Raw genomic sequence first — 22,826 nt, 5'->3', positions numbered from 1 at the left:
CCCCCCCCTTTCTTTTTTTTAATTACCATGTGTAACAGCTTTCCTCCCACTGGCCATGATACCATCACACAGCTGAATGATCTTAGGAATTCCAATTATCTGTTTGGAATGATACCTCTCATAGGACAGCAACACCAGGAAAAAAAATATATTAGGAATAATTGCTTCAGACTCCCTGAAAACAAAAAGTTTAAAACATCAAGTTTGAATTGCATAACTCTGTTCAGTAAATGTAAATCTTTTTACACTAATATTATTTTTCTAACAATGTGTTGTTCTGCTTTCATACAGTATTACTACAATTTTTGTGCCCTGCTCTTTACTTTAGTTTGTTTTTTTTTTCCCCCAAGGGATGTCTTTCAAGTTTTGACCATTATACACTTGCTAATATTATACTACCTAACACACGTGACACACATTGGAGTATTTTTGTAGGAGACTCACCCACCTATCTCTTCACACAAACTGAAGTGTGAGAAAAAACAGAAACAGCTGACAATAAAAATTAAACTGCATTGCTTATGATCTCTAAGATATTATACAAAATGTACCAGGTGATCAGAATACATACTGATTCACACCGAATCCACAACAGGAATAAACTCTCCCTTCAGCAACTGAATCCTAGCTATGAAGTGCTGATTCCTGAAAGCACAGCTTTTGGGGGGGGTGGGCAGGAATGGGACAGAGGTGACCCAAAGAAATGGCTTTACAACATCAAATGGAGAAACCAAACAATATAGCTGAAGATTATTTTTTTGCATGCTACTTCCTGACTTCTTCAGACACACAGAACTTGAACTGTCTAGAAGGTCTACCACTGGAGCCAGGGAATAAACAAGCAGATCGCCCAAAAGGTAACTCATAAGGCAGAAATAACCAGCAAAACTACTCACTACATGATTTGGTATAAGACATTGTTCAAAAGATCTTCGCTAATTTCGTACCTGAACTGTCCTACTTCAATGTATTCAAACTGCTTCAGCACAAATCCAATAAAAACCTAAAGAGAGAACAAAGTGTACAACAGATACAGAGACATGAATTCCCATTTGAAATCATTTTCACAGAGTTATAGAAGTACATGTTTTGGAGAAATAGAAATGAAAGACAGGCACTGAAAATGAGTTATAGTTCATTCTAATACATTATGAAGTGTTCTACAGTTCTAACTCTACAGTTACAGAAGATCCTGAGAATCTTACTATGTTAGAGTTTATTACAGTTTGCATGAACTTATGCCACATTTATCTATATTATCTATATTATATATAAATATAATACAAAATAACATAAATAATACAAAATATATAATTTTATGTATTTTTAAAGTATAGCTTTCTCTCTCACTCATGTAGCACACACTATTTGAGGCATTACAGTTGAGAAGTTAAGAAACTACCAAAACTCTTACTCTAAACCAAGATAAAACCCAAGGTATTCATGCACTAAAAAGATTTATCTATGAACCTACAGGAAAGTTACGTAATGCAACTCATACTAGTTTATAAACCCCAAAATACTTTAATAAATAAGACACTTGTAAGAGAAACACTTTTATGTTACAAATTTACTGCTAATATGGAGAGCCACACAGGCTACTATATTTGCTACTAGATTTCCCCCACCATTAAAATCAAGTAATGGTTGTCAACCATGATGCTCACTATCAGTCGTATAGAAGTCCATACTCTCAATATAGAGAGAAGATATTTCCATCTGTAAGTGAAACTTTATTTTACAACACTGATTGTACTGTCCACATCCTCTTATATCTGAAGTCAATCTGATGAACTGTTCTTAAGCAGTTGTTGCAGAGCTTAGAATGTATTTCATATGCAATAGAAAACTAGAAACCTGAAGCTCTTTGGGGGTGTGGAACTGAGTCTCAGACCCTCCTTTAAATCTTATTTTCACCTATAGTACAATGAATGGATTGTTGCAAGTATTTTCTCTATAAATATTATGCCTGCTAGTGAAATCCCTGTATTACAAATTTGTAATAATGGTAAGGTACCAACCTGATCTGAATCCAGAAGACAGTAGTTAACTCGTAGCTGAACCAGTTGAGCAAGCAAGTCTAGAACTTGTCTCTGCAGCTGTACCGATGTTGTTGTAGTATATTGTTTCAATGCTTTTATGACAAGGGGTTCAAATAAACGAATGTGATAGTGAATAGCATTCTGTAATAGAGAGATTTTAAAGTAATCTACCACCTGAACATGTCTCCGATTATAAAGCTTAATTTGGTTTTGAAGGAAGAAAAAATGTTTTAAATCTAAGGTACAGCTCTTTCAGGAGTACACAGATACAGTACCTTATCAGCACGGTGTTTTGCTGCACTGGTAACGCTAGTTTTCAGCTGTGTAGAAACTTTTTGCAACACATCAAACCACCTGTCATAAAAAAAACCAAAAAACCACCATATGTATTGAAAAAAAATGGAGCAGCAAACACACTCTCCTTAGATGCAATGCCAACTTTTCTTTATCTACTTGACTGTTTAAAGAATCTTAGTGAAACAAAAGAGTAACAGAGAGAACCTACAGTACACTTTGATCAGATGACATCAATTTCTGGACAAAATGATCTAGTAGAAAAACAATTTCTGGTCTTTGCTTAGTCACCCTTCTGCCTTTCTTTAAGACTACTGACTATTTGCTATAATTAGCAAATTAATGAAATAGTTTTGAATACAAGGATTTACAACTATTATTCTTCTAAAGAAACTTAGTTTTGATTAGGAAAACACATTAGTGCTCATCAACAGAGTGTTGCATTCAGGATCGAACTACCAAAACTTAAGCCTACAAGAAATAAATAATACACAATACTGTAATTTCAAGTTATTTAGCTCCCCTGAGATACTTGCATTTATGAAAAACAATAAAAAGAAATTCTAGTTCAAGTTAACATTATACCATAAGGGAAGAAATTTACCCCGAAGCATCATGTTCCTGCTCAGCCTGAACCATGTTTCTTAGACTGGCATCAGCAAGGGCCTGTGTAAAATGTGTGTATGGTGCCATGAAGCAATAATGATAGAGACCAGGTCTCAAATTGGAAGAACCTAGGCGTTGAGCTTTGCCTTGAGCTTTGTTAGGGTTTGAAGACAAGCCATCATACTGAGAAGCCAGATTTGTCCCAAACAATGTTTTCAGTAACTAAAGAAGAAAATTGGAAGGGAAAAATAAGTTAACATTTCAGGAAGAAAACAACACCTGACAACTCATCCTCCCAAAGGACTTAAGAGGAAAGGTCAAAGTGCAAACTGTGAATCATGTAGTCAATACAAGATGACAGAAAAAAGCTGCAAATAAACCCCAACCAAAAACCAAGCCATGTCTCACCCCAAAATATATGATTGTTTCTGCAACTGAAGCTATTTCCATAGGACAACTCAAAATAGTCAACTAAAACTTGCCTCCCACCAAAATTAAGTTCTGATGACTAGAACCCAAATGTTTAACTGGAAGCCTTCAAGAAATTCATCAGTAAGGCAGTTCTTCGCTTTCCAGGTTTCTGATGTAGTTAACTAGCTGCAGAACATAGTAGGGAGGGTAGGAAACAAACTTGTTTTCTGGGTATTAGCTAAAATAGTTTTTTGCACTGGAAGCAGTTCAGGAAGAAACTGTATTATTCAGATAGTAACAAGTTTCAGAACAAGACATGAAATTTCCTCACACTGCTTCTCTTAAAAGAATGGCCAGGCTCAGTATCCAACTGATAACCACAGGACATCACGATTAACCTTCCAGTAACACAGAAAATTACCTCCTTACCTGCTGTACACAGACTGTTGCCATTGTTGGTTCTCTGTTGAAACATGATTTTAGGTATCCCAAAATTTCTTCTACACACTAGAAAACAAGAAAAACAAGTGCACCTAATTGCATTTTTCTTCATTATATAAAGCATTACCATGAAAACTGGATGATTGGGTTTTTTACTAAGTAAAACTACACTAATTTAAGGGAAGTCCTGGAAGTATGTAAAGACATAATGCAAGATCTGCCTTCTAGTCTTAAAATATCGCAATGCCTAATACCACAGTTAAGAAAAAAATATCAAGAAACAGGAGAGGAAGGAGAGGAGTGTGCCTTCAGACATTCTGTATGTTTAACATGAGCATATTTAAACATGCTAATATAGTAAGAAAGACTGAAGGAAAACCATTTTGCTGGAAAGAAAAACCTCCACATGAAATTTAAACAGTAAAAAGTTACTCCAGTTCTCAACGGCAGCAATTTAACCCAGAACATCTACTTTAGCACTTTGTTCAACATTGTGGCAGGACAAAGCTTCTAGGACTATTGTCTTTCTCAACAGTACCAATTTTAAAATCAGCTTTTCCCCAGTAAGGACCACAGATACTGGAAAATTTAACTACAAAAGAAAAAATAAAAAATATTATACCTTTCCAATGTCTTGAAGAGTAGCAAGTTCCAAGATTTGAGACAGAACATCTAGGGCAGACCGTAAAAAACATCCAAACTTTTCATTACTGTTCTGGAGATCCAAAGTAACCTGGTCCCAGAAAGTAAAACCACATTTTATTAACAGTTACTTCATGTGGAGGTAAAATTACAGAACAAAGTGGGCATTGACATAATTTTTTTTACCAAAATTTCAGCACAGTTCAATCAACACCACTGACAGCTTAGACTCCCTTATGAATTAATGGAAAAGCAGGACTTCATTTTGACTAAGAAAAAGAAAGGGATCTTCTAGCTTGAGGAAGTTACAGTATCCTGTATGCCCTAGGAAGTGCCTAGGATGTGGACAAGTAATGCAGAAGGGATAACGTATTTCTCAATCACAGTAGATGAAACAAGAATACATCCCATAAGTGTACAAATCAGATCACCAAGCCTCTAGGGAATGTGTCTTCTATTACCTGAACTCGTAAGAAAAAAAACTTACTCATCCTGGAATAAACTGCTGAAAGAACAGACACTGGGATCCATTCAGCACTGCCAAGCCAGCAAAGGGTCTTTTGGTACCAGCTTTAGTGACAGCAGAGGAACAAGCAATAGGGTGACAATGCCTGACAGGGGTTTTTGTTTTGTTGTTTTTATTGGAGGTGGTTGTGATTTTTAAGTGGGGTTTTTTGTGTGGATAAACTGTTTACACAGGCAAACAAGTGAGTCTCGATACAAGCAGAGCCATGCTTAAAAGAAAGACATAGTGATTGCACAACCACATTCTAATTCAATAAAACAATATCGTGCAGTACCTTATAATTAGCATGGGTTGCTTTCAAGACATCATATAACTTCAGATATGATGGAAGATGATAAAAGCTTCCTACTGAAGAAGATTTACTTGTTGGCACAGGCCCAGGAGCATCAGTTTGCCTAGTAGCTTAAAAGTATATCACAGATTAGCACAACATACTTTTCCTAGTGTGCTCATGACGTACATACTCAATATACCATACTTGAATTAGACAGCATGAATTACTTCTATCCACATTCATATTTTAAACTCCAAAAACACATGCAGTACAACTAGAAAATGAATTAGCATTCCAGAAAACTAGCCCTCTGAGCTAAGACAAATTAGCCCAGAAGGCTTATTATTGAAGTTCAAGTACAATTTACTAAATAAAATTAACACCCATTTCCTTCATTCATTACTAAGAAAAAAAAAAAAAAGTCTTCAAGATTCAGAATCTTGTTTCCAAGAGTAAGGTAAGTTACTCCTGCCAAAAGTTGCAAAGCAACTTTCAAACTTCTTTTAAGCAAAAACCACACAAAAATTACTTCTTAATTTTAGTCAATAGCTGAGTAGATTCAGAAAGACAGTGACATAAAGGATTCAGAAGTACCTTGCTTCTGAAAGGTACAGTCAATTTTAATGAAAAACAAAACAGCAAAGCCGCCCCCACCCACAGCTGCCTTTCCTGCAATGCAGTATTGAAAAGAACTTCTGACAGTAGGTCTGCCAGTCTTTTGAACTAAAAAAAATCAGAAAACAAGGTACTCAGTTTTATTTCTTCTCTCTATGCCATAACTTAGGTGAGAATGGTAGGTGGGAGGGTTAATAGGAGTAAGTGTGCCTACCTGGACTCGTTTCACCACCCTTTTTAGGGCTCATTGGCACAGATGATTGTTCAACAGACTCCCTCTCTTTCCCCTTCCTTCTAATTGGACTAAGAGAAGGTGGGTTTGTGAGAGAAGGCAATGCTGCCTAGAATTAAAAGAAGCATTATTAATTTTGTATGCACAAGGAGATTTTTGTCTTCTGTACAAATACAAGCATATTCACCTTTTGTTTAAATTCTTCTTTATTTGACTGTCAGTTAAACAAAAATTACTTAACTCTCAGGTTCAGGACATAAATTTCATGGGTGAAAAGGAAGAAATTTAATACATTCCCTAATTTCCTTCTCAACTTTAGCATAAGCCAGTGAGATGGAATTAGAGCTCAATAACTAAGGTTTCTTTTGATTCCAGACAAACGAGTGTCAAAAAGATAATTCTCACATTTTTAAGATATGAAGAAATTACTAATCCTAACAACATTGCCTTAGCGTCACTAATCAGTCTCAAGATGTAGATGCCTCAAAAAAAACCCACCAAACCAAAAAACCCCACCAAACAAAAACCCAAACCCCAAACTCACTCATATGAGCTGTTTTCAGAAGTCAAAATATTTTGCAGGATACTCAAAAGACAGGAGAGTTATTTTTAGCCCCAAAAGGAGCTGAGTACATTACAGCCAGCCAACCCAAAATTCAAAAGATGTTTGCCAGAGTATGCAACCCAATACTCCATTTACTATATACACTCTTCACTGAATTAATATTTCAAGTGAAGTCACTAGGAATAAAAGGTTCAAAATTTAAGGTAATATTACAAACACCGCAAAACTAAAGAAAAACCTGTTATGTAGAAGAATGATATGCATGTTCTTTTCATGTAACTTGCTTTCCTATCCATAGTGGAGTCTTATTATGAAGGTATTAGTTACCTGTATCAACTCTAAAGTGTGGAGCCTTGAAGAGATCTGTATCACAGCAGTATTTAATTCACACAATTTTTTTTATTTATTTTTAATATATACCTTTACTGCTGGGCCAGGAGCAACGTCGTCCATTACATGTGCACAAATATTAATGACCTTCAGCAGATGAGAAAAGAGCTGTTCTACTAAAGTAACAAGAGTTCGATCTGCCAGAGCTGGCCAGGGTTCCTCCTGCTTTGCAGCACCTTGATTTGATTCTTCTTCAGCACTCCAGGGATTCTTTAAGCACTTGGGAGCACTTGCTGCAATAGGAATAACATTATGTAAAGAAAAAGAAGATATAAACTTGGAATTAAGTATCAGAAAATTTTAGAAGCGTATATGGTGATCATCTCTATATAAACAGAAATTCAAACAGAAAAAGACAGCCTATATTTTCAAAACCAGCAGCAGACGCATAAGTTTGAACAACTAAAAAATGTTAATTCTTTGTACCCGGCCTGGCTAAGCATACTGACCATTCCTTTTGGCAACTAGATGAAATTTGCAACTCGAAGGCAGTAGAAATATCTCTTCAAACCTTCTGGGTGCAAGAAGTTCCTGCTTATTTTCTTCTGCTCAATCTTGCGAGTATTTTGTTGCGTGCAATCACAATAGGATAAGATACAGGCCTCTGATGCTAATAGTAAAAATATCAGGACAATCACACTTTTCTTGTTCTACCTTACCTGCAAGCAAGTTTCCAGTCAAAATCAGAGCATCCTGATGTGCAGAGAGGTCCAGGGGGAACCATGCTGATGAAAGGAGAGACAGGACCATGCCAGCCATTCCAATGGTGCAGCCCTTCTGAGCTTCATCTGAAGGACTTGGCTGGGAAACACTGGAAGTTTAATTTTGGAATGTCATGACTTTTTTCCCCCCTTTTGGTAAATTGAAAGTCTTAAGAAAATTAACAGTCAAGTAGATTGCTAATCTAAAGAAAAAAAATCAGTACTACAGAAATACACATTTAACACTCAAGTAGTACTTAAAAAGACAATTTGCAGCAGATACCTGACAATTTTCTTGAAGAGTTGTTACTTCTCTTTTTTTTTTTTAAATAGCAAATATCAAAGCTGCTAGTGACATCTACTGATAAATTGAAGAATTCTATATTTAATTGCTAACCAGTATGGTCCTGAACTATCTCCAGTTAGAAGTCTTGTGCATATGCAAGGTAGGGATGGGAGACATAAGCTGTAGTATTGCAATGTAACAAGATATTTGAAAGTGACAAGAATTAATTAAACAATTGTAATGCATCAAATAATCTATAGATTTATGGGTGGACTCTAAGACTGTAATTTGCTGCTGCATTCCATATTTTCCTTTACAATAATTTTAAAATCGATTTTCCACACACAACTCAAGTTTCAAAAAGAGCAAGCAAAGACCACCAAAAGATGTTTGTCAGAATATTATGTTAATTACACACATAATTTCAAAGCTCTAAGACTTGCATAATACTACTAACTTTATTTCAGCATAAGTCTTCATGTAACATACAAATAGAGGGATTTCTTCAGTTTGTTTTTTTTTAATTAGCAAAACCTAATGTAGCCACTCTGGTCCAACACAACTAGAGCAATTTCAGAAAATAAAATTTACACTAACTATAGCTATTAGTTTGACAAAGCTACACAGGTAATTACAGTGCCTTCCATTTAAAAAAGTATTTTCATATACAGATGTTGTTTACTTTACATACAGTTAAGATATCCATGAATTAATCCACGTTTAGTTGTACAGATTCAGAATAGATCAGTTCCCCTAGCTTTTTAATCATAAGAACCACAATACTTGAGAGAATTTTGGCAAAGTTCTCACGTTATTATATCCTTATTACCCAGAATGATAAATGTTTGCATCGTTCCACAAAAATAAAATTACAATCAAAATTGTTATCAACATAGGCCAAAAATTTCTAAAGAAGATATTAGAGGGAAGGGTAAAGGCTATGTCATTGCATCACTGATAATTATTAGATGTATCTTAAAACCAGCATTTTTTAAGCTGGGCAGAGCAGAAGACATTGTTGCAATTCTGCATTACTTTTATTTTCCAGCCAAGTACTGCTCACATCCTTGCCTACTTCATTAGTTAAAACTGGACCTACAACTAAAAAGACATCTTACAGAATGCATGCACAGAGCATTCCACAATTATGGCCAGCAAGGGAGGCAGGAGCATGCTGACAAAATAAAGCAGCTGGGCAAGGGTTGTTTTTTTATTGTTGCTCTTGTGGTTTTGGGTTTTGTTTTTAAAATAAGATACAATTGTGCAATAGGGTTTCTAGACACCAATGACATCAATGAAGAAAATCAACACAAATTATGTTAAAACTATTTAAAAACCAAACAGCTCCACACATGCACATACTGGTGGCTAGCAGTTAGTTTTACAGTTCCTGTGCTAAAGCACATTGATAACCAGAGGTAGGATCAAAGCTTTAGAGTCACAACAGTACAGTGACATTCTGAAGAAACTCTCAGTCTACTTTGGGACTATCATATATTACCCACATAACAATTATTATAGATAACTCATTTGCTATTCCCATTCAGTGTGACAAATGTGAACAGTTTAGATGCATCTGACACTTTTATCATTATAAAAGCAATTATGAACCAGCTTCCTTTACCCCCTGGTTTTTCAACATAAACATGAGATCAAGGTGAAAATGATGATGTTCTGATTTAAAGAGATACTACAAGCACAATATCAAGAAGATACAAATTGTTTTGAAGCATCGAAAATTTTCTCCTGTTAATTATTTTGATAGATGCTGACCATATGTATCTTTCTTTTACAGCAGTTGCAGCCAGTTCCTGTGATAATATGCTGTGATTCCAGAGAATACAAAGTCCTTATAATGACAACCTCATGTTACACTATTCTGTATAAAGTTCTTAAAGAACTGCTAAGATAAGCATATATCTAAACCAGGACTTTTGACACCTAAGTGTAATTCTGTTTTGCAAATATGACTTTCAGAAGCTTGAATAACAGATGAGGGAACATACCCACAGTGCCATCCCATGCTCCAGGTGCAGACTGGAAATGTTGTGGAGAGAAGACACAAAGCTTCACAGCAGCCAAACTGAAAAGTTAACACCAAGAACTGAACAGGTTTCATCACTGGAAGAATTAGCAACAAAGTATCTTAAGAGTGAGAATTAAATATGTTACTATTGCCACAGTACTAAAACTGCAGATACAAATATAGCCAGGAAATAAATAAAGCAAGACAAAAAGAGAAAGGAAAAACATCAAGCACTACACCAACTAAGAAAACTCACCGTAAGTGCTCTTGTAGTAGATATTGTCAATGCATGGGAGATTGCTGCAATAACCCTTGAGAGGTTGTTTTCCATAGTGACATCTGTTGGACTTTGCAGCATACTGTAACCTCTGTATGTTCTGAAATAAAAATATTTATACCTCTAGAACATGTACTTAGAAAAAGAAACACCTCAGTCACAAGTGACGCGGCTTAAATTACTACTACATATTTTACAGACTGCTTATAAAATACAAAATCGACGAACACTCTAAATATCACCTTATTATATTTTAATGTTTGCTTCTGCACTAGCAAAAGCAATTTAGTTTATAAATCAAATCCCTTTCTTAAACAAACAGTAGACCAACTCTCAATACTTAACCAGGTGCTCTAGAGATCACCACCAATTTAACATCAATCTTTAGTTTTGCTCAAATCCATCTAAAATTTTTGCAAACTTTGGATTATTGCTGTAGAAAAGTAAGTATTTTGTATCTGAAATAAACATGGTGTCCACAAAGTTCTACTGTTTCCATGCTACTCGAGTGACACCATCAAGATAACATATGGAAAAGGTACATAATTAAAACCTTGTATTACAAACTGCTAGAAACAGCCCATAAATATGTACAAATCATACTGTCTATAAGAAAAGACATTTAGACAGAAGAGTTAGGAAAGTGTAGTTGGCAGCAAAAATACAGCAATGAGGTCACACTATCAAAAGTAGAATTTACTTTTAAACTATACAGGCAGTACAGACTTCTGCATCCACAATCATTAAAAAGGGTATGAAGAGTTACAAATCCTGATCAAGACACCTGAAGAACAATAATGTATACATATGATTAGCTTGCAAAGCTGCACTTACGCGTGCAATTTAATAGACTAACAGGGTGACCTCAGGATGGTGAGAAGATAAAGTTTGTCACAGAACAGTAACTCCCTACAATCAACATGTGAGCACATCACTAGTAATTCACACACCATCTTATTCTTTAAACACTAGTCTGTTTCTGTAAAGCCTAAAACTATGATTCTAGGCATTATGAATTGAAATTTGGGTCCACCTTCCTTTTAAAGCAAGACAAGACACATAACACACCTGGTGATAGTGCTCACTGCAAAGTGAGACGGAGGCTGTGTTTCATGCATTAGTAGTTTCAGGTAGACGCTGCTTTGGTCTCTTGCTACTGCCACAACAGGATCAGCCTGTCCTTGATCACAGTTATAAAACAGCTTCGGAACAAGCCTTAACGATAATTGTCAAAAAGGAAAAGTACATTTAAAATACATTTAATATACAGTTCAGAAAGCTGCATACACCAATTACACATATCAGATTGTAAATAAAAGCTGTTAATAAAATTCATATTATTAAGCTGAATTCATATTTATTCAGCTGCTCTTCATTATAATCAAGGAGCTCAAATCACAACAAAGGACTGCTCTAGACATATGGTAGTTGGAAAAAAATTTCTTTTATAGAAATACCTACCTATACACACTACAACACCACTTCATTAGAGTATTTCTCTCCCAGCGTCCCCCCATACCCCCAGATATTTTCCCCATGGATATCTCCGTCAACTGAAAACTAATTTCTACCTGAAAAGGATAATTTTTCACCATCCGATTTTTATGCAGCAGAACTTAAAACGTTCAATAAAATCCAGTCTTCTCAAGCACAACAACATTTTTAACTTAACTTAGACAACAGTGAAAAACTACAGTACATAGTTTTTGTAATTTCACTGACAGTACAGCCAATGAATGCCCATACTGGATGTTTCAAGGAGCTTCTGCAAGCTTGTAACAGCTTTCTTGGGCAGTTAAATCTTTTCCAACTCCTCTAACAATAACATATTCCAGGAATTCAGTATTAGATGCTCCCAAGTTGTTTAAACATAAAACCTATGTCCTTGAATTCTAATAAATAATCTACCAACTATTCCTTACTGTTTGGTGCATTTATCTGGACAGCAATTGTAACTGCAGTAGGTTAAAGCAAACAGCTGTTTTTTAAACAGGATTAGCTATAATCAGTGAGCATGAAATTTTTAAGATACCTACTTATAATGATGTGGAAACTACAATGTTTGGGAGTTAGGCCAACTAGGTAAAACCGCACCATTTTAAGTTCATCAACTACTGTCAGGATAGTGAACAAGACACTTCAGCATGCAGAAAACTCATTTGAAGTTGAATCTGAAAGTGACCCTCAGAATGTAATACATATAAATGTAGTTACAACGCTAATAAAAAGCAAAGAATGATGATTCAGAATGATGCATGTTCCAGGTACCATAAAGCTGGACTTGTCTCCCATCTCTCATTTAAACAAAAATATAAAAAAAACCACTAAAGGATTATTTTAGTTATAGGTACACAATAATATGCCAATATCTTTCTAAACTCTTTTTAAAAAACCCAACCAACCAAAAAACCTTATATACCTCATTAATGAAGCTGCAGCTACATGTCTCACTCTTGGATCTTCATCTCCAAGCAGACATATTACAACATTATTAAGCACTCTCTCCTGAAGTTTTAGTAGCTAGAAAATAAGTCAGCACAGTAAAGTTCATTGAACATTTTTGTCATTTGACTGGACTGTTAGAAGATAGTTAACAAGTGAGATTTCAACCATCATGCAAGTCTGTAAGACCACCTTTACCTTAACACTGCCCAATACACTCTTTCAATACATAAATGCCAAAAATTTTTTGAAGTTTAAAAAAAACCCACAACACCCCCCACACACACACACACCAGAAAACACTAAGATATTTGAATCTCAGTAGTAAAGTATCTTTCCAATTCTAACAAGCCTCAGAAAATGAGCCTACTTATGCAAAACATAAAAAACTTACAACAATGATCAGTGATGACAGACTTTAAACACAGAGTGCTGAAATTGCGCTGGCACCTTAATGCGGAAACACAATATACTGATTGAATAAATTACTTACACCAGTATAATGATGAATACCTCTGTGCAAGCTCTCAGTTTTTCCTTCCAAGAAGCTGACTAGCCTACGGTAAAATAGAATTTACAGTACATTAGTTAACATTAAATGTTATTTCTTCCTTCAGTGCTCTGAGGGTTCTCATTGTTTATTTTTAAAAACACCACTTCAGGGAAAATGTAAGAAGTAAACACACTTTTTGCTAACTTTAGAAAAGGCAAGCTATTTACTAAACTACTATCTGGCTAGAGTAACAGACGAATTACTTTTCTTTAGTTCAAAACATTTACACATTGTGATTGTAACTTCATTTTTTTCTCCATGCATGGAAAACTCAGACTGTTTTGAGAAGACAGTAACACATTTCAAATATCACTATTCAGAAAGAGTCTAATTTTGTATGACTAGGGATAACTTGAAGAATTTTCATATAAACATCTTTTGTCTTTCAGATTGAAAGAACCTGTAGAGAGTGAGGGAATACAAGAACAGGCAGTAAAGTCATATTCATTTCAGTAGAACAGAAACTGAACAATAGAAGAGAGATGTCAATAACGGAGAACAAGTCAGGGACTTTTTCCTTTAAAAACACACACAACCGGCCATGAAATCCAAGTTAGTTTCCAGATTAAATGGTCTCTCTCTGATCACAGATGTACAGAAAAATTCATAAAATAGACCACTAAACTAGAAACTCCTATACAGTCTTACTAGGATTTGCCCGGTAGTGAAGTGAATGGTAACTTGATAAAGGAATTCATAGATTCCTTATAGGATTGATTGGTCTAAATTAGTTTTATGAAACTCATAAGTGTTTCAGAATAAACTACTCCATTATGGTTCCAGTTTCCTACACACAGCATCTTTGCACTGCAGCTACACAACACGTGGAAAAATACAAACACTTACCGGAAGTCTACCTCTGCAAGTGTCTCCAGAAGTTCCGTCCTTACTAGCCAATATGAACTATTCTTCAGCGTAAGGAGATCAACAATTAACTGTAGCCCTAGTTCACTGTAACTGCTACTACATAAGCTCATGATGCAATGCTGAGAAGAAAAAACAACTTTCAGTTAGATTACAAAAGAGGTTCTCTGATTTGAATCAGAGTATGTAAGTGATCATAAAGATCTGTTATTTAGAATACTAGAAGAGTTATTACTGAAGAGGTAGAATAAGGTACCAGAGCAAGGTACTTTGTAAGGCTAGGACACTAGTTCCACTGCTAAAACCTACTGCTGAATTTAAACTACAGAGAGGAACACAAGTCTCAGATCAGAGGACAATCCTCCAAAGAGTAAAGTCTAAAATTCACAGGGCTTAAAGACCACAAGCACTGTATTCTCATCTGTTCAAAAGCAGTCTCTCAATTTCCACAGGGTATTTTCAGACACCTGGTTCTGATTTCCAAAGTTTTTAAAAAGTCATACCTCCTAATTTTAATAACTGTTCAACTACATGCACAATGTGTGATCTTTGGAAAAAATTACAGAACTCTACACTTCTATGCCTTAATTAACCTCAGGAAAATGTACTTTCTTGTTCAGGAATTAACAGCCCAAAATGCTTTAGAACATTTCTACCGAAAGGTATGAAGTCAAGCTACGTTATATACTGAGAGAAAGAAAAAATCAAAGTTGACTAGTATAAGTTGCTTGAAATGAACAAGTCTACTGAAGTCTTCTGAATGGCCATAATCCTAAGTGCAATGATCCATGAAACTACTATATACAAACAATAAGATCATGGAACAAAAGGTTAAAAAGATACTATCATTTAACTAACTGGATTTCCTTCCCTCAGCTGCATCACAGACCCCTCTTCCTAGCACACGAAATCATACTTACCATACATTACCTATCTGCATTTTCCCAAAAGCTACACTCTTCATCACTGAGCCATAAGCTGCAACACAGTCAGCCACCCTGTGTCTCCCCCCCATGAATTAATTTCCTTTGGCCTCCAACTTGTCCTTGTTATTGTACTTTTTTTGAAAATTCTTCAGGAAAGAGATCACTCCTTCACCCTTCTGCTTTTCCACAGAACACCTACCCCAGATTTTATTACAGAAATAAAATGCACACACTCTAAGTTCCACTCACAAATTCAGCTTTCATTTCTATTTTAACAATTGCCTGATGGATCTTTCATCAAATTTGAAACGCTTACTTTCCTGAGACTTTCCTCACCTTTAAAAATTATTATTTCAGAAAATGATCACTATTTTTTCTCATCATTTCTCACATGTAATTTTTGTTCTCCAAATCCATTTCACACATTCCTGTTTAGGCTAGATATCCTTTCTATCTAATGCACTTATCCTAATGTTGGTTAATGTAACAGTACAGCTCATAACAGTATATTTATGATGGAAATATCACAATTATGTTATACTACTACACAATCTAACCAACATATTTTCCAGCTGTTTGTTCCTCCATTTCTGTGCCTGAATCCATGTTTTCTACAATAAAGCTTGTGCAGAAGTATTTTTTTGCTCCATGTTTATACACCTGAGCACAGCAGGATAACAGCCAACATACCCTTGTTATGTGTCATAGTGCAAATAAATTACTACTACTGCTTACCCTCACAGCTGTACAAGCCAGTTTGCATGTAACAGAGGACTCATCTTTCAGTGTTTTCTGTAACAGAGGTATGCAGTCTACCAAGGAAAAGAGATTTCCTAACAAAAAGAGAATTTATAGCAATGAAACAGAAGAAAATTTTAGTGATGTTACAAAAAATAAGAGACAAGTTTAAAATGAATTGTTACCTGTTGAGCTTCTGACACTTATTAGCCATTTTTCCACATCAAAGCGGGATTTAATTAGAATGGAGTTGACAACTGTTCCACACAGAATGGCAGTAGCTCCTCTAATCTGGGGATCTCCATGGTCAATATAGTTCAGAATATCCGATACATATTGCTCCTCTAAGAAAGTAAGTTACAACTACTTTATTTTAAAAATACTAGTCTTAGACTTAACTGATCCCTAAATATGTTTTAGTGGGGGTACCAACTATTGTACAATCAACGTCAGCATATCCACAATATGTCTGCCTCATTCTCCCTTTCAGAGATCCCTTGCACATAAATCTACAGATCATTCACATCATCCAGACCAATGATCACATATAAAACCACTAATGATTTATCTCAATTGCACACAAAAATGCTCTGGGGAAATCTAAGAAGAGTTCTGGTCATCACTCCACCTTTGCCACTTTAAACCATATCAAACCAGTTGAATACTCCAGTTCCCTGCTGATCATATTGTAGCATTCACAAAAATGAACCTATAGCTTAGAAACCATCTGTAAGATGGCCTGAAATTAGAAGAAACCATTTATAAGATAAACAAATCACTTCTATATAGCAGTTGTACTAAAACAGCTTCAACTTGTCAGAAGCTGTACAAGCTTGTTCACTGAAACTTCTTACTACAAAAAATAAAAATAAAAATCTCACTACATGCGCTACTAGTGCGGACAGCATGTTTGTTCCAATTGATGCAATATTTGTTTGGAAATACTAAACTGGATTTAGAGTTTTCAGTACAAATGCTGCCTTGCTTATTTGAAAACCTAAGCACAGGATTAAAAAAGAATATGCGAATTGCAACATACCATACTCTTCTCCCATTGCTTCAAGGGGTGTTTTATACAGTTTGCTGAAGAAAGACTCAGGGTGAAGTGCAACGGCTGCTCCAACACAACTTACTGCCAGGGCTTTTACACTGACTCTCACATCTCTATCAGGAACTAAAGCTGAGGAGAAGAGGTGGGGGGCGGAACAAGGTGGAGAGGGGGCGTATTTAAAAGCTTCCTGATTGGTCTTTAAGTTAATTAATAACTCTACAATATAATTAGCTTAGCCTGGACAAAAAATATGAAAGCAGCGTAAGCAGTTCCAGTTTATCAGAGGCAGCAGTTATATATAGCTTCCCCCCCCCAATAAATATAAAATAAACCCACACACTTCCAACTTGCTTCATTCATTGATGAGAATATAGCTACTATACTGTCTTTCCAAGAACACTGCCTTTGAACAACACATGAACAAATAACAGTTTAGAAAAGGCAAAAAGAACAAATATTTTAAATGCTCCCTTTAGTCATATATATAATGACACATGCACACATGCCTGTGACATGGACTTTCCAGTGAAAAAAATCAAAGCAGCAGTGTATGCCACATAGACTTTCTGGAGAATCCCTAATGACATTTTATTACTATGCTAAAAAGGTAAATAACATTGAGCCCCAACAGCCTCCTCTAACAATCACTGCCAGAAAGCTTCTCTTCAACATCACATGTGAAAGCACACATGAGAAAATAGACACACTAACTTACTCAAATGCTACAGAATGTTACAAGTGGAGAAAAAAGTTCAACTTGAGATTTCAGCTAGGTCTTTGAAAACCTTAGGTCAAGTCTCTGCTTTCCTATAGCAGAATAATTTAAAACATGAAGTTACATTTCCCAAACACAAATGGGTACACCAGCACTTCCTCTATTTGAAATACATTCCAAAAACTAACATGGAATTCAAGCACAGCCGAGTGTTAAAGTTAAAAGATACTTTAAATCTCGTTTTAACTGAAACAATTAGGCAATATACACAAAATCCATTGTAAAACTATTAAGACAAGTACTTGAGAGAACTGTATGTATTCTTCCGAACTTGTTATTAGGAGTTTCCACAGAATGAACTGCAACTCAGAAAACTGTTTCCTTACTGCCGTATTGGTACTTTTATAGGGGACAAACTGGGCACCCAACACTGATAAAAAGAAATACTGATATCAGATTGTCTTTGCAGCTTCATACAATATATAAACCACCACGGCCCCAGAGGATAAGCCTCATAATTACATTTACAATTTGTAAATTCTTAAGTATTTGACTTACAAATTAAGTTACCATAATGTTTCTTTAGATGCACAACAGTTCAAAATGGGATTCATTGTAAAGTGGCATAAATTTTTAAGTGGTTTTTGGTTTTTCAGTACTCCAGTGATCATTTAAATTAGGACTGTCACAGAAAAACCCTACCCCTGAAATCTCCAATAAAGTGTAAACTCATGACATTTCCAACTTTGTACACTGAGAGACACAATGAACCAGAGTCTTGAACAGAAACTTACCTCCTTTTTTCCCAGTAAGTAGAAAAGAGGCTGACAGAAGTCTAACACAGTGCACTAAGGGAGCAGAATTTCCATCGGTATAGTGACCTATGTCTCCCTTTACTCTGGAGGGCTGTTGGAGGTAAATCACAATTTTTATATAGATAAAAATTAATCATCAATTTAAATAAAATATTAATTACAACAAGATTAGAAATAGCGCACATCCCCAAATGTATAAAGATTGTAATACAAAATGTATTTAATACATATGCCAAAAAAAGGCCTTAAAATGTAATGCTTTTGGGAAGTCTCCATCCAATATCAGAATTGGTTTACTTTTAATCACAGAAAGACCAATCATTCTGTAGATTTTCTGAATTACCTAGACTTGCTGTTTCCATCTGAAGGAGTGTAATAAAACACTTTTTGTCACCAATCATCTCTGGAAACTCTGAGAAGCAATTAATTCCGAAGTTGTTTCCCCCAGTAGCTCAAGCTGATCTAACTCTACCTGCCACAAACAAAACTCCTTTTGCCCCAGCTCCAAACAAGGTCTAAAGTTAAAGTCAAAAACCCATTAAGAGGAAATCAGTAATCTGTGGTTAGAATAGCATGAGCCTCTCCACAGAGACAGAGGCTCAGAGAATAGCCATAATAATTTCTGATGAGATTACCTACACAGCTAGCAACAAGCACAAAGATATTTTGGGTAATGAAGTATCACTGTACCCTATTAATGCACAGACAAAAGGTGTTTGGATTCTCAGCAGACTGTGTTCTGTTATGGCTTTGCTGGTGATTGCATTCAAGATATCAACACTTGTGTATTCATCTTATGTTAAATTAAATTCAATCTATAACTCAAGAGTTACTAAATCAACCTTAGTTATTTTGACCTATCATGAAGTACACCATATATACAGGCTACCCACATTTTCCACTAATTTACATAATCGTAACTAATTTATTTTTTTTTTAAACCCCACTAGTTGTTTTAAAGTTTAAACCAGATCACGTGACTACTTCTCACCTTATTTTCATGATCACCAGAATCTGGTGCATCTTCTTTTGATGTAAATCTGTCTACGCTGCTATCAGAAGGCTGCCTACTATGGCTCATGGTTTTCAACAGGTGAGGCTGTTGAAGAGCTTTAGAAAAAGGCAATTCATGAAATACCATTTCAAATGCAAATTAAAAGCACTTTAATTGAACTTAATTATACAAACATGAAAAATAAATTAGCAGTGATCAAAACAAGTGATTCATTAGAAGTGTTGAAATAGATCCCTTATTTTACATTTCAACCTAGTTATTTGCTTCTCATATTCATTACGTGATTCTTCAGTCCCTCGGAAGTTACAGCAGATGCACCTGTAAGACTTGCCTTAAAGGTGTCACCAGTCCTGTGTCTGTGTGTGTCCCCCCCCACTTATCAACATACCAATAGAAGAATTTCTGAAGGACTCCGATGAATCATCTTGGAGAATATTTGCAGCCTCATCTTCCTCATCCTGTAGCTGCCCAATTTGCATTCCAGAATATTGTCCTTCAGCACCCTCCAAAACCTACACAGTGCAAGGACAGGACTTAAGATAACCTAGCTTAAGACAGTATTAAATCTCAAACGTGCAGTGTTAGTAATCTAGAAATAATTTGAAAGCAAATATGAGCCTGATAAATATTAGTGTACAGCTGCATGCAGCCCCCAGAGCAGTTCCCCTCGTCCTCCAGCACTGAGGTATTAGAGGCCATAGTTAGATCTGACAGTCTCCTACTTGAGCCATGAACTTGGATATTAACAGCAAGAAAGTCAAACACTTGGTGCATTGCCTCCCCTGCAGCTCTCCTTGCTCCCTTATCCCAAACATAACTGTCTGTCTCAGCAGTTACAAGTCACAACTAACACCTTTACTGTCACAAACTGAACTTGTCCCTTGCTGTCATACTCTCCTGTAACCTCACTTGTCCTTGATATGTAAAGTCAAACTGAGAACACACTGCATAGGACAAAAAGGCACAAATAAGTTTAAACATATTTTAACTCCTTCACTCTAAATCAGAGGCTACTAAACCAGACAATTCCAGAAAGGAGTTTGACCCTTGGTACCAATGCAATATATACATAGTATGTATAATGGAAAAATAACCATAAAAGACACCCACCCCCACCCAAAACAAAGACAGTGAAAGTAAAAAAAAATTTCACTGTAAGTTTATCAGAAGACAAAATACTTCTGCAGTTACTCCCTGACTTTATAACCACCTCAAAATTGTTCATTAAAATGCCCATGTGTGGGTAAACGGGACAACTACTTCGTCTGTCAAGTATGAAAAAATAACTTTACTTGTAATTGCATACTGTTTACAAGCAGTAAACTGATATATGCAAGTCTGACAAGAATTTGCAAGAAATGAATCTTGCCAATAAATGCCTGCTCACTTTGGCCTCTGCACCGCCTGCATTTAATTCAGAGACAGAGCAATTATCATAATTTCTTTGGTTCTTGAATCCTCATGCTTGCAGAAGTATTAGCTTATCACAACTGTAAATCTACCATTTTTATGTAGTGGTAAGAGACTATTACTCTTCCAAAGTTACTATCAGCAAACTTAAGTCAAAAGTTTGATGATGTTTGAAGAAAAGAACGTAAGAAATTCTAAGTCTCCCCCTTTTGATATTTTCTGCTCTTGTTCCCAGTTACCGTATTTTCGCTGTTTTTATTACAACCTCACAATACACTTGCCTAAGCGACTAATTTCTTAAAATTGCTATATTGTACACAGATTTCAGGTGTTTATTAGATATGTAACCGCTACATTAGTAAATCATGCAGTATTTGCACAGTATAGGAAAAAACCTTGAGATGGAATAAAAAAAGAAAACAAAACGAGTTGCCAAGTGAACAAGCACAGACAGAAGATAATGTGAAGCATTAGGTTTCAAAAGTATTCCTCTATCATTCTAAATACTGTTCACCCTTTAACACTTCCATTAGTCTTCCTGCACCAAAACAGTTATTAATATATCTACACAAAATGAAGGATATGCTACTAAAAAGATCTATTTAGGTCAAGCCTTTGATATTGACATTCTTCCAGTAAGTAACAATCTGTTAATGCCTTCATATGACCTACACGATGAACACACTGATTACAGCTTTGTAGTTTTAAATCACTACTGAAGTGAAAGTGTTAAAAGGAGGTCAAGCTCTCCAATAGAGGTGTGAGCCGCTGACCTTTCCATTGTTACTAGCTGAGGATGGAAAAGTAGAAGACGAGTAAGTAGATGAATCCAAGTCTGGGCCCTCCATGGAAGAGCTCTGAGATATGTCGGGCCCCTCAGTAGAAGGGGATCCCCCCTCTGCCCGTTGCACACTTACAATTTCAGAACTGTCTGAAGGGGTTACAGCAGAGTCCGGACCTTCTGTAGTAGTCTGAGAGCTGTCACTAATTGGTGAGGAAGCCTGTGTACCATCATTTAAGTCCATAGTGGGATCTGACTGGACAGCACTGATTTGGCTGGAGCTTCGACTAAGCACATCTTCTTCTTCCCCTTCAGTAGCTGCACTTGTCAAATCACAGCTTGTTAGGTCTACAGAGTCTGACTGCAATGTATGTTGAGAACGTGGCTGCTCAGTAATGATATCATGTCCAGTAGGATCAGCAGCTGAACTCCCTACTGACCCAGCTGTCGACACACCTGATGAAGAAGCTAGTTCACTGGTTATCTCGCCCTTCATAGAAGCTGGAAAACATGGACATTCATGAGTCAGTCAAGTCTTTAAACTTGTGTTTCACTCTTGATAAGGAACCGTGTATTAAGACACATAGTGAAGCAGGCTAAGAAAAGTGTATAACTAAACAGTTAAACTACAGGTAGGGAAGATAAGCATTTGTAAGATTCCATTCCATCTATACCAGTAGCTCAATTTGACAGCATATCCATTAAAAAACAAAAAATGCAATTAGGTTTATTAGGCAAATGTAAGTTTTGTACCCAAGAGTATTTATGGTTTCAGTTTTGTTAGCATGCCTTTTTGAGCACCCAGACACTTTCTAGTCACCATAAGACGTCACTTTTATATTTTACATAGAGCAATAAAAGAATGGATTTGTAATGTATAGTAACACAGGTTGATTGCACTGCTAAAGAAAAAGTCAACTACCTGCAAATGATGCAGTGCTGACATCTGATCGGGTTTCAGAATCGTCCTCCAAACCTTCTTCTTCACCAAGAAGTATTTTACCTGAGAAGTGATATAAGAAAAACCTTTACAGTCTTCCAAAATTATAGCCAACTTGAAATACAGAACAGTTGAAGTCAGTTAGATGTGAGATCTATTTTTAAAATGTTCATCCAAATATTTTTTTAAAGCTATGACAGGCAACAGATGGAAAAGAGAAAGGAATGAAGAAAGTGAATATCCAGTCC

The 22,826-nt window shown here is 35.9% G+C and overlaps 1 protein-coding gene across 2 annotated transcripts in view; it reads right to left on the bottom strand.

Moving 5' to 3' along the window:
* The window catches only part of HTT (huntingtin), an 87,308-nt gene that overhangs the window by 43,908 nt on the left and 20,574 nt on the right, over positions 1 to 22,826 (bottom strand). For both annotated transcript variants that reach the window (XM_026846638.1, XM_026846639.1), the window contains 25 exons: positions 22,561 to 22,641; positions 21,775 to 22,139; positions 19,836 to 19,959; positions 19,424 to 19,542; positions 18,412 to 18,523; positions 16,891 to 17,031; positions 16,037 to 16,195; positions 15,849 to 15,946; positions 14,170 to 14,309; positions 13,264 to 13,327; positions 12,748 to 12,848; positions 11,397 to 11,543; positions 10,308 to 10,428; positions 10,032 to 10,108; positions 7,698 to 7,849; positions 7,069 to 7,271; positions 6,066 to 6,192; positions 5,237 to 5,364; positions 4,417 to 4,527; positions 3,783 to 3,860; positions 2,941 to 3,164; positions 2,318 to 2,396; positions 2,022 to 2,183; positions 948 to 1,003; positions 27 to 175 (listed from right to left, as the gene is read on the bottom strand). In XM_026846638.1, coding sequence (XP_026702439.1) covers positions 27 to 175; positions 948 to 1,003; positions 2,022 to 2,183; positions 2,318 to 2,396; positions 2,941 to 3,164; positions 3,783 to 3,860; positions 4,417 to 4,527; positions 5,237 to 5,364; positions 6,066 to 6,192; positions 7,069 to 7,271; positions 7,698 to 7,849; positions 10,032 to 10,108; positions 10,308 to 10,428; positions 11,397 to 11,543; positions 12,748 to 12,848; positions 13,264 to 13,327; positions 14,170 to 14,309; positions 15,849 to 15,946; positions 16,037 to 16,195; positions 16,891 to 17,031; positions 18,412 to 18,523; positions 19,424 to 19,542; positions 19,836 to 19,959; positions 21,775 to 22,139; positions 22,561 to 22,641 — 3,318 coding nt within the window. The remainder of the gene's footprint in view (positions 1 to 26; positions 176 to 947; positions 1,004 to 2,021; positions 2,184 to 2,317; positions 2,397 to 2,940; positions 3,165 to 3,782; positions 3,861 to 4,416; positions 4,528 to 5,236; positions 5,365 to 6,065; positions 6,193 to 7,068; positions 7,272 to 7,697; positions 7,850 to 10,031; positions 10,109 to 10,307; positions 10,429 to 11,396; positions 11,544 to 12,747; positions 12,849 to 13,263; positions 13,328 to 14,169; positions 14,310 to 15,848; positions 15,947 to 16,036; positions 16,196 to 16,890; positions 17,032 to 18,411; positions 18,524 to 19,423; positions 19,543 to 19,835; positions 19,960 to 21,774; positions 22,140 to 22,560; positions 22,642 to 22,826) is intronic.

The sequence above is a fragment of the Athene cunicularia genome (genome assembly GCF_003259725.1).
Source record: "Athene cunicularia isolate RWA chromosome 4 unlocalized genomic scaffold, athCun1 chr4_part1, whole genome shotgun sequence".
Lineage (NCBI taxonomy): Eukaryota > Metazoa > Chordata > Aves > Strigiformes > Strigidae > Athene > Athene cunicularia.
This window is presented reverse-complemented; position numbering and strand designations above follow the sequence as displayed.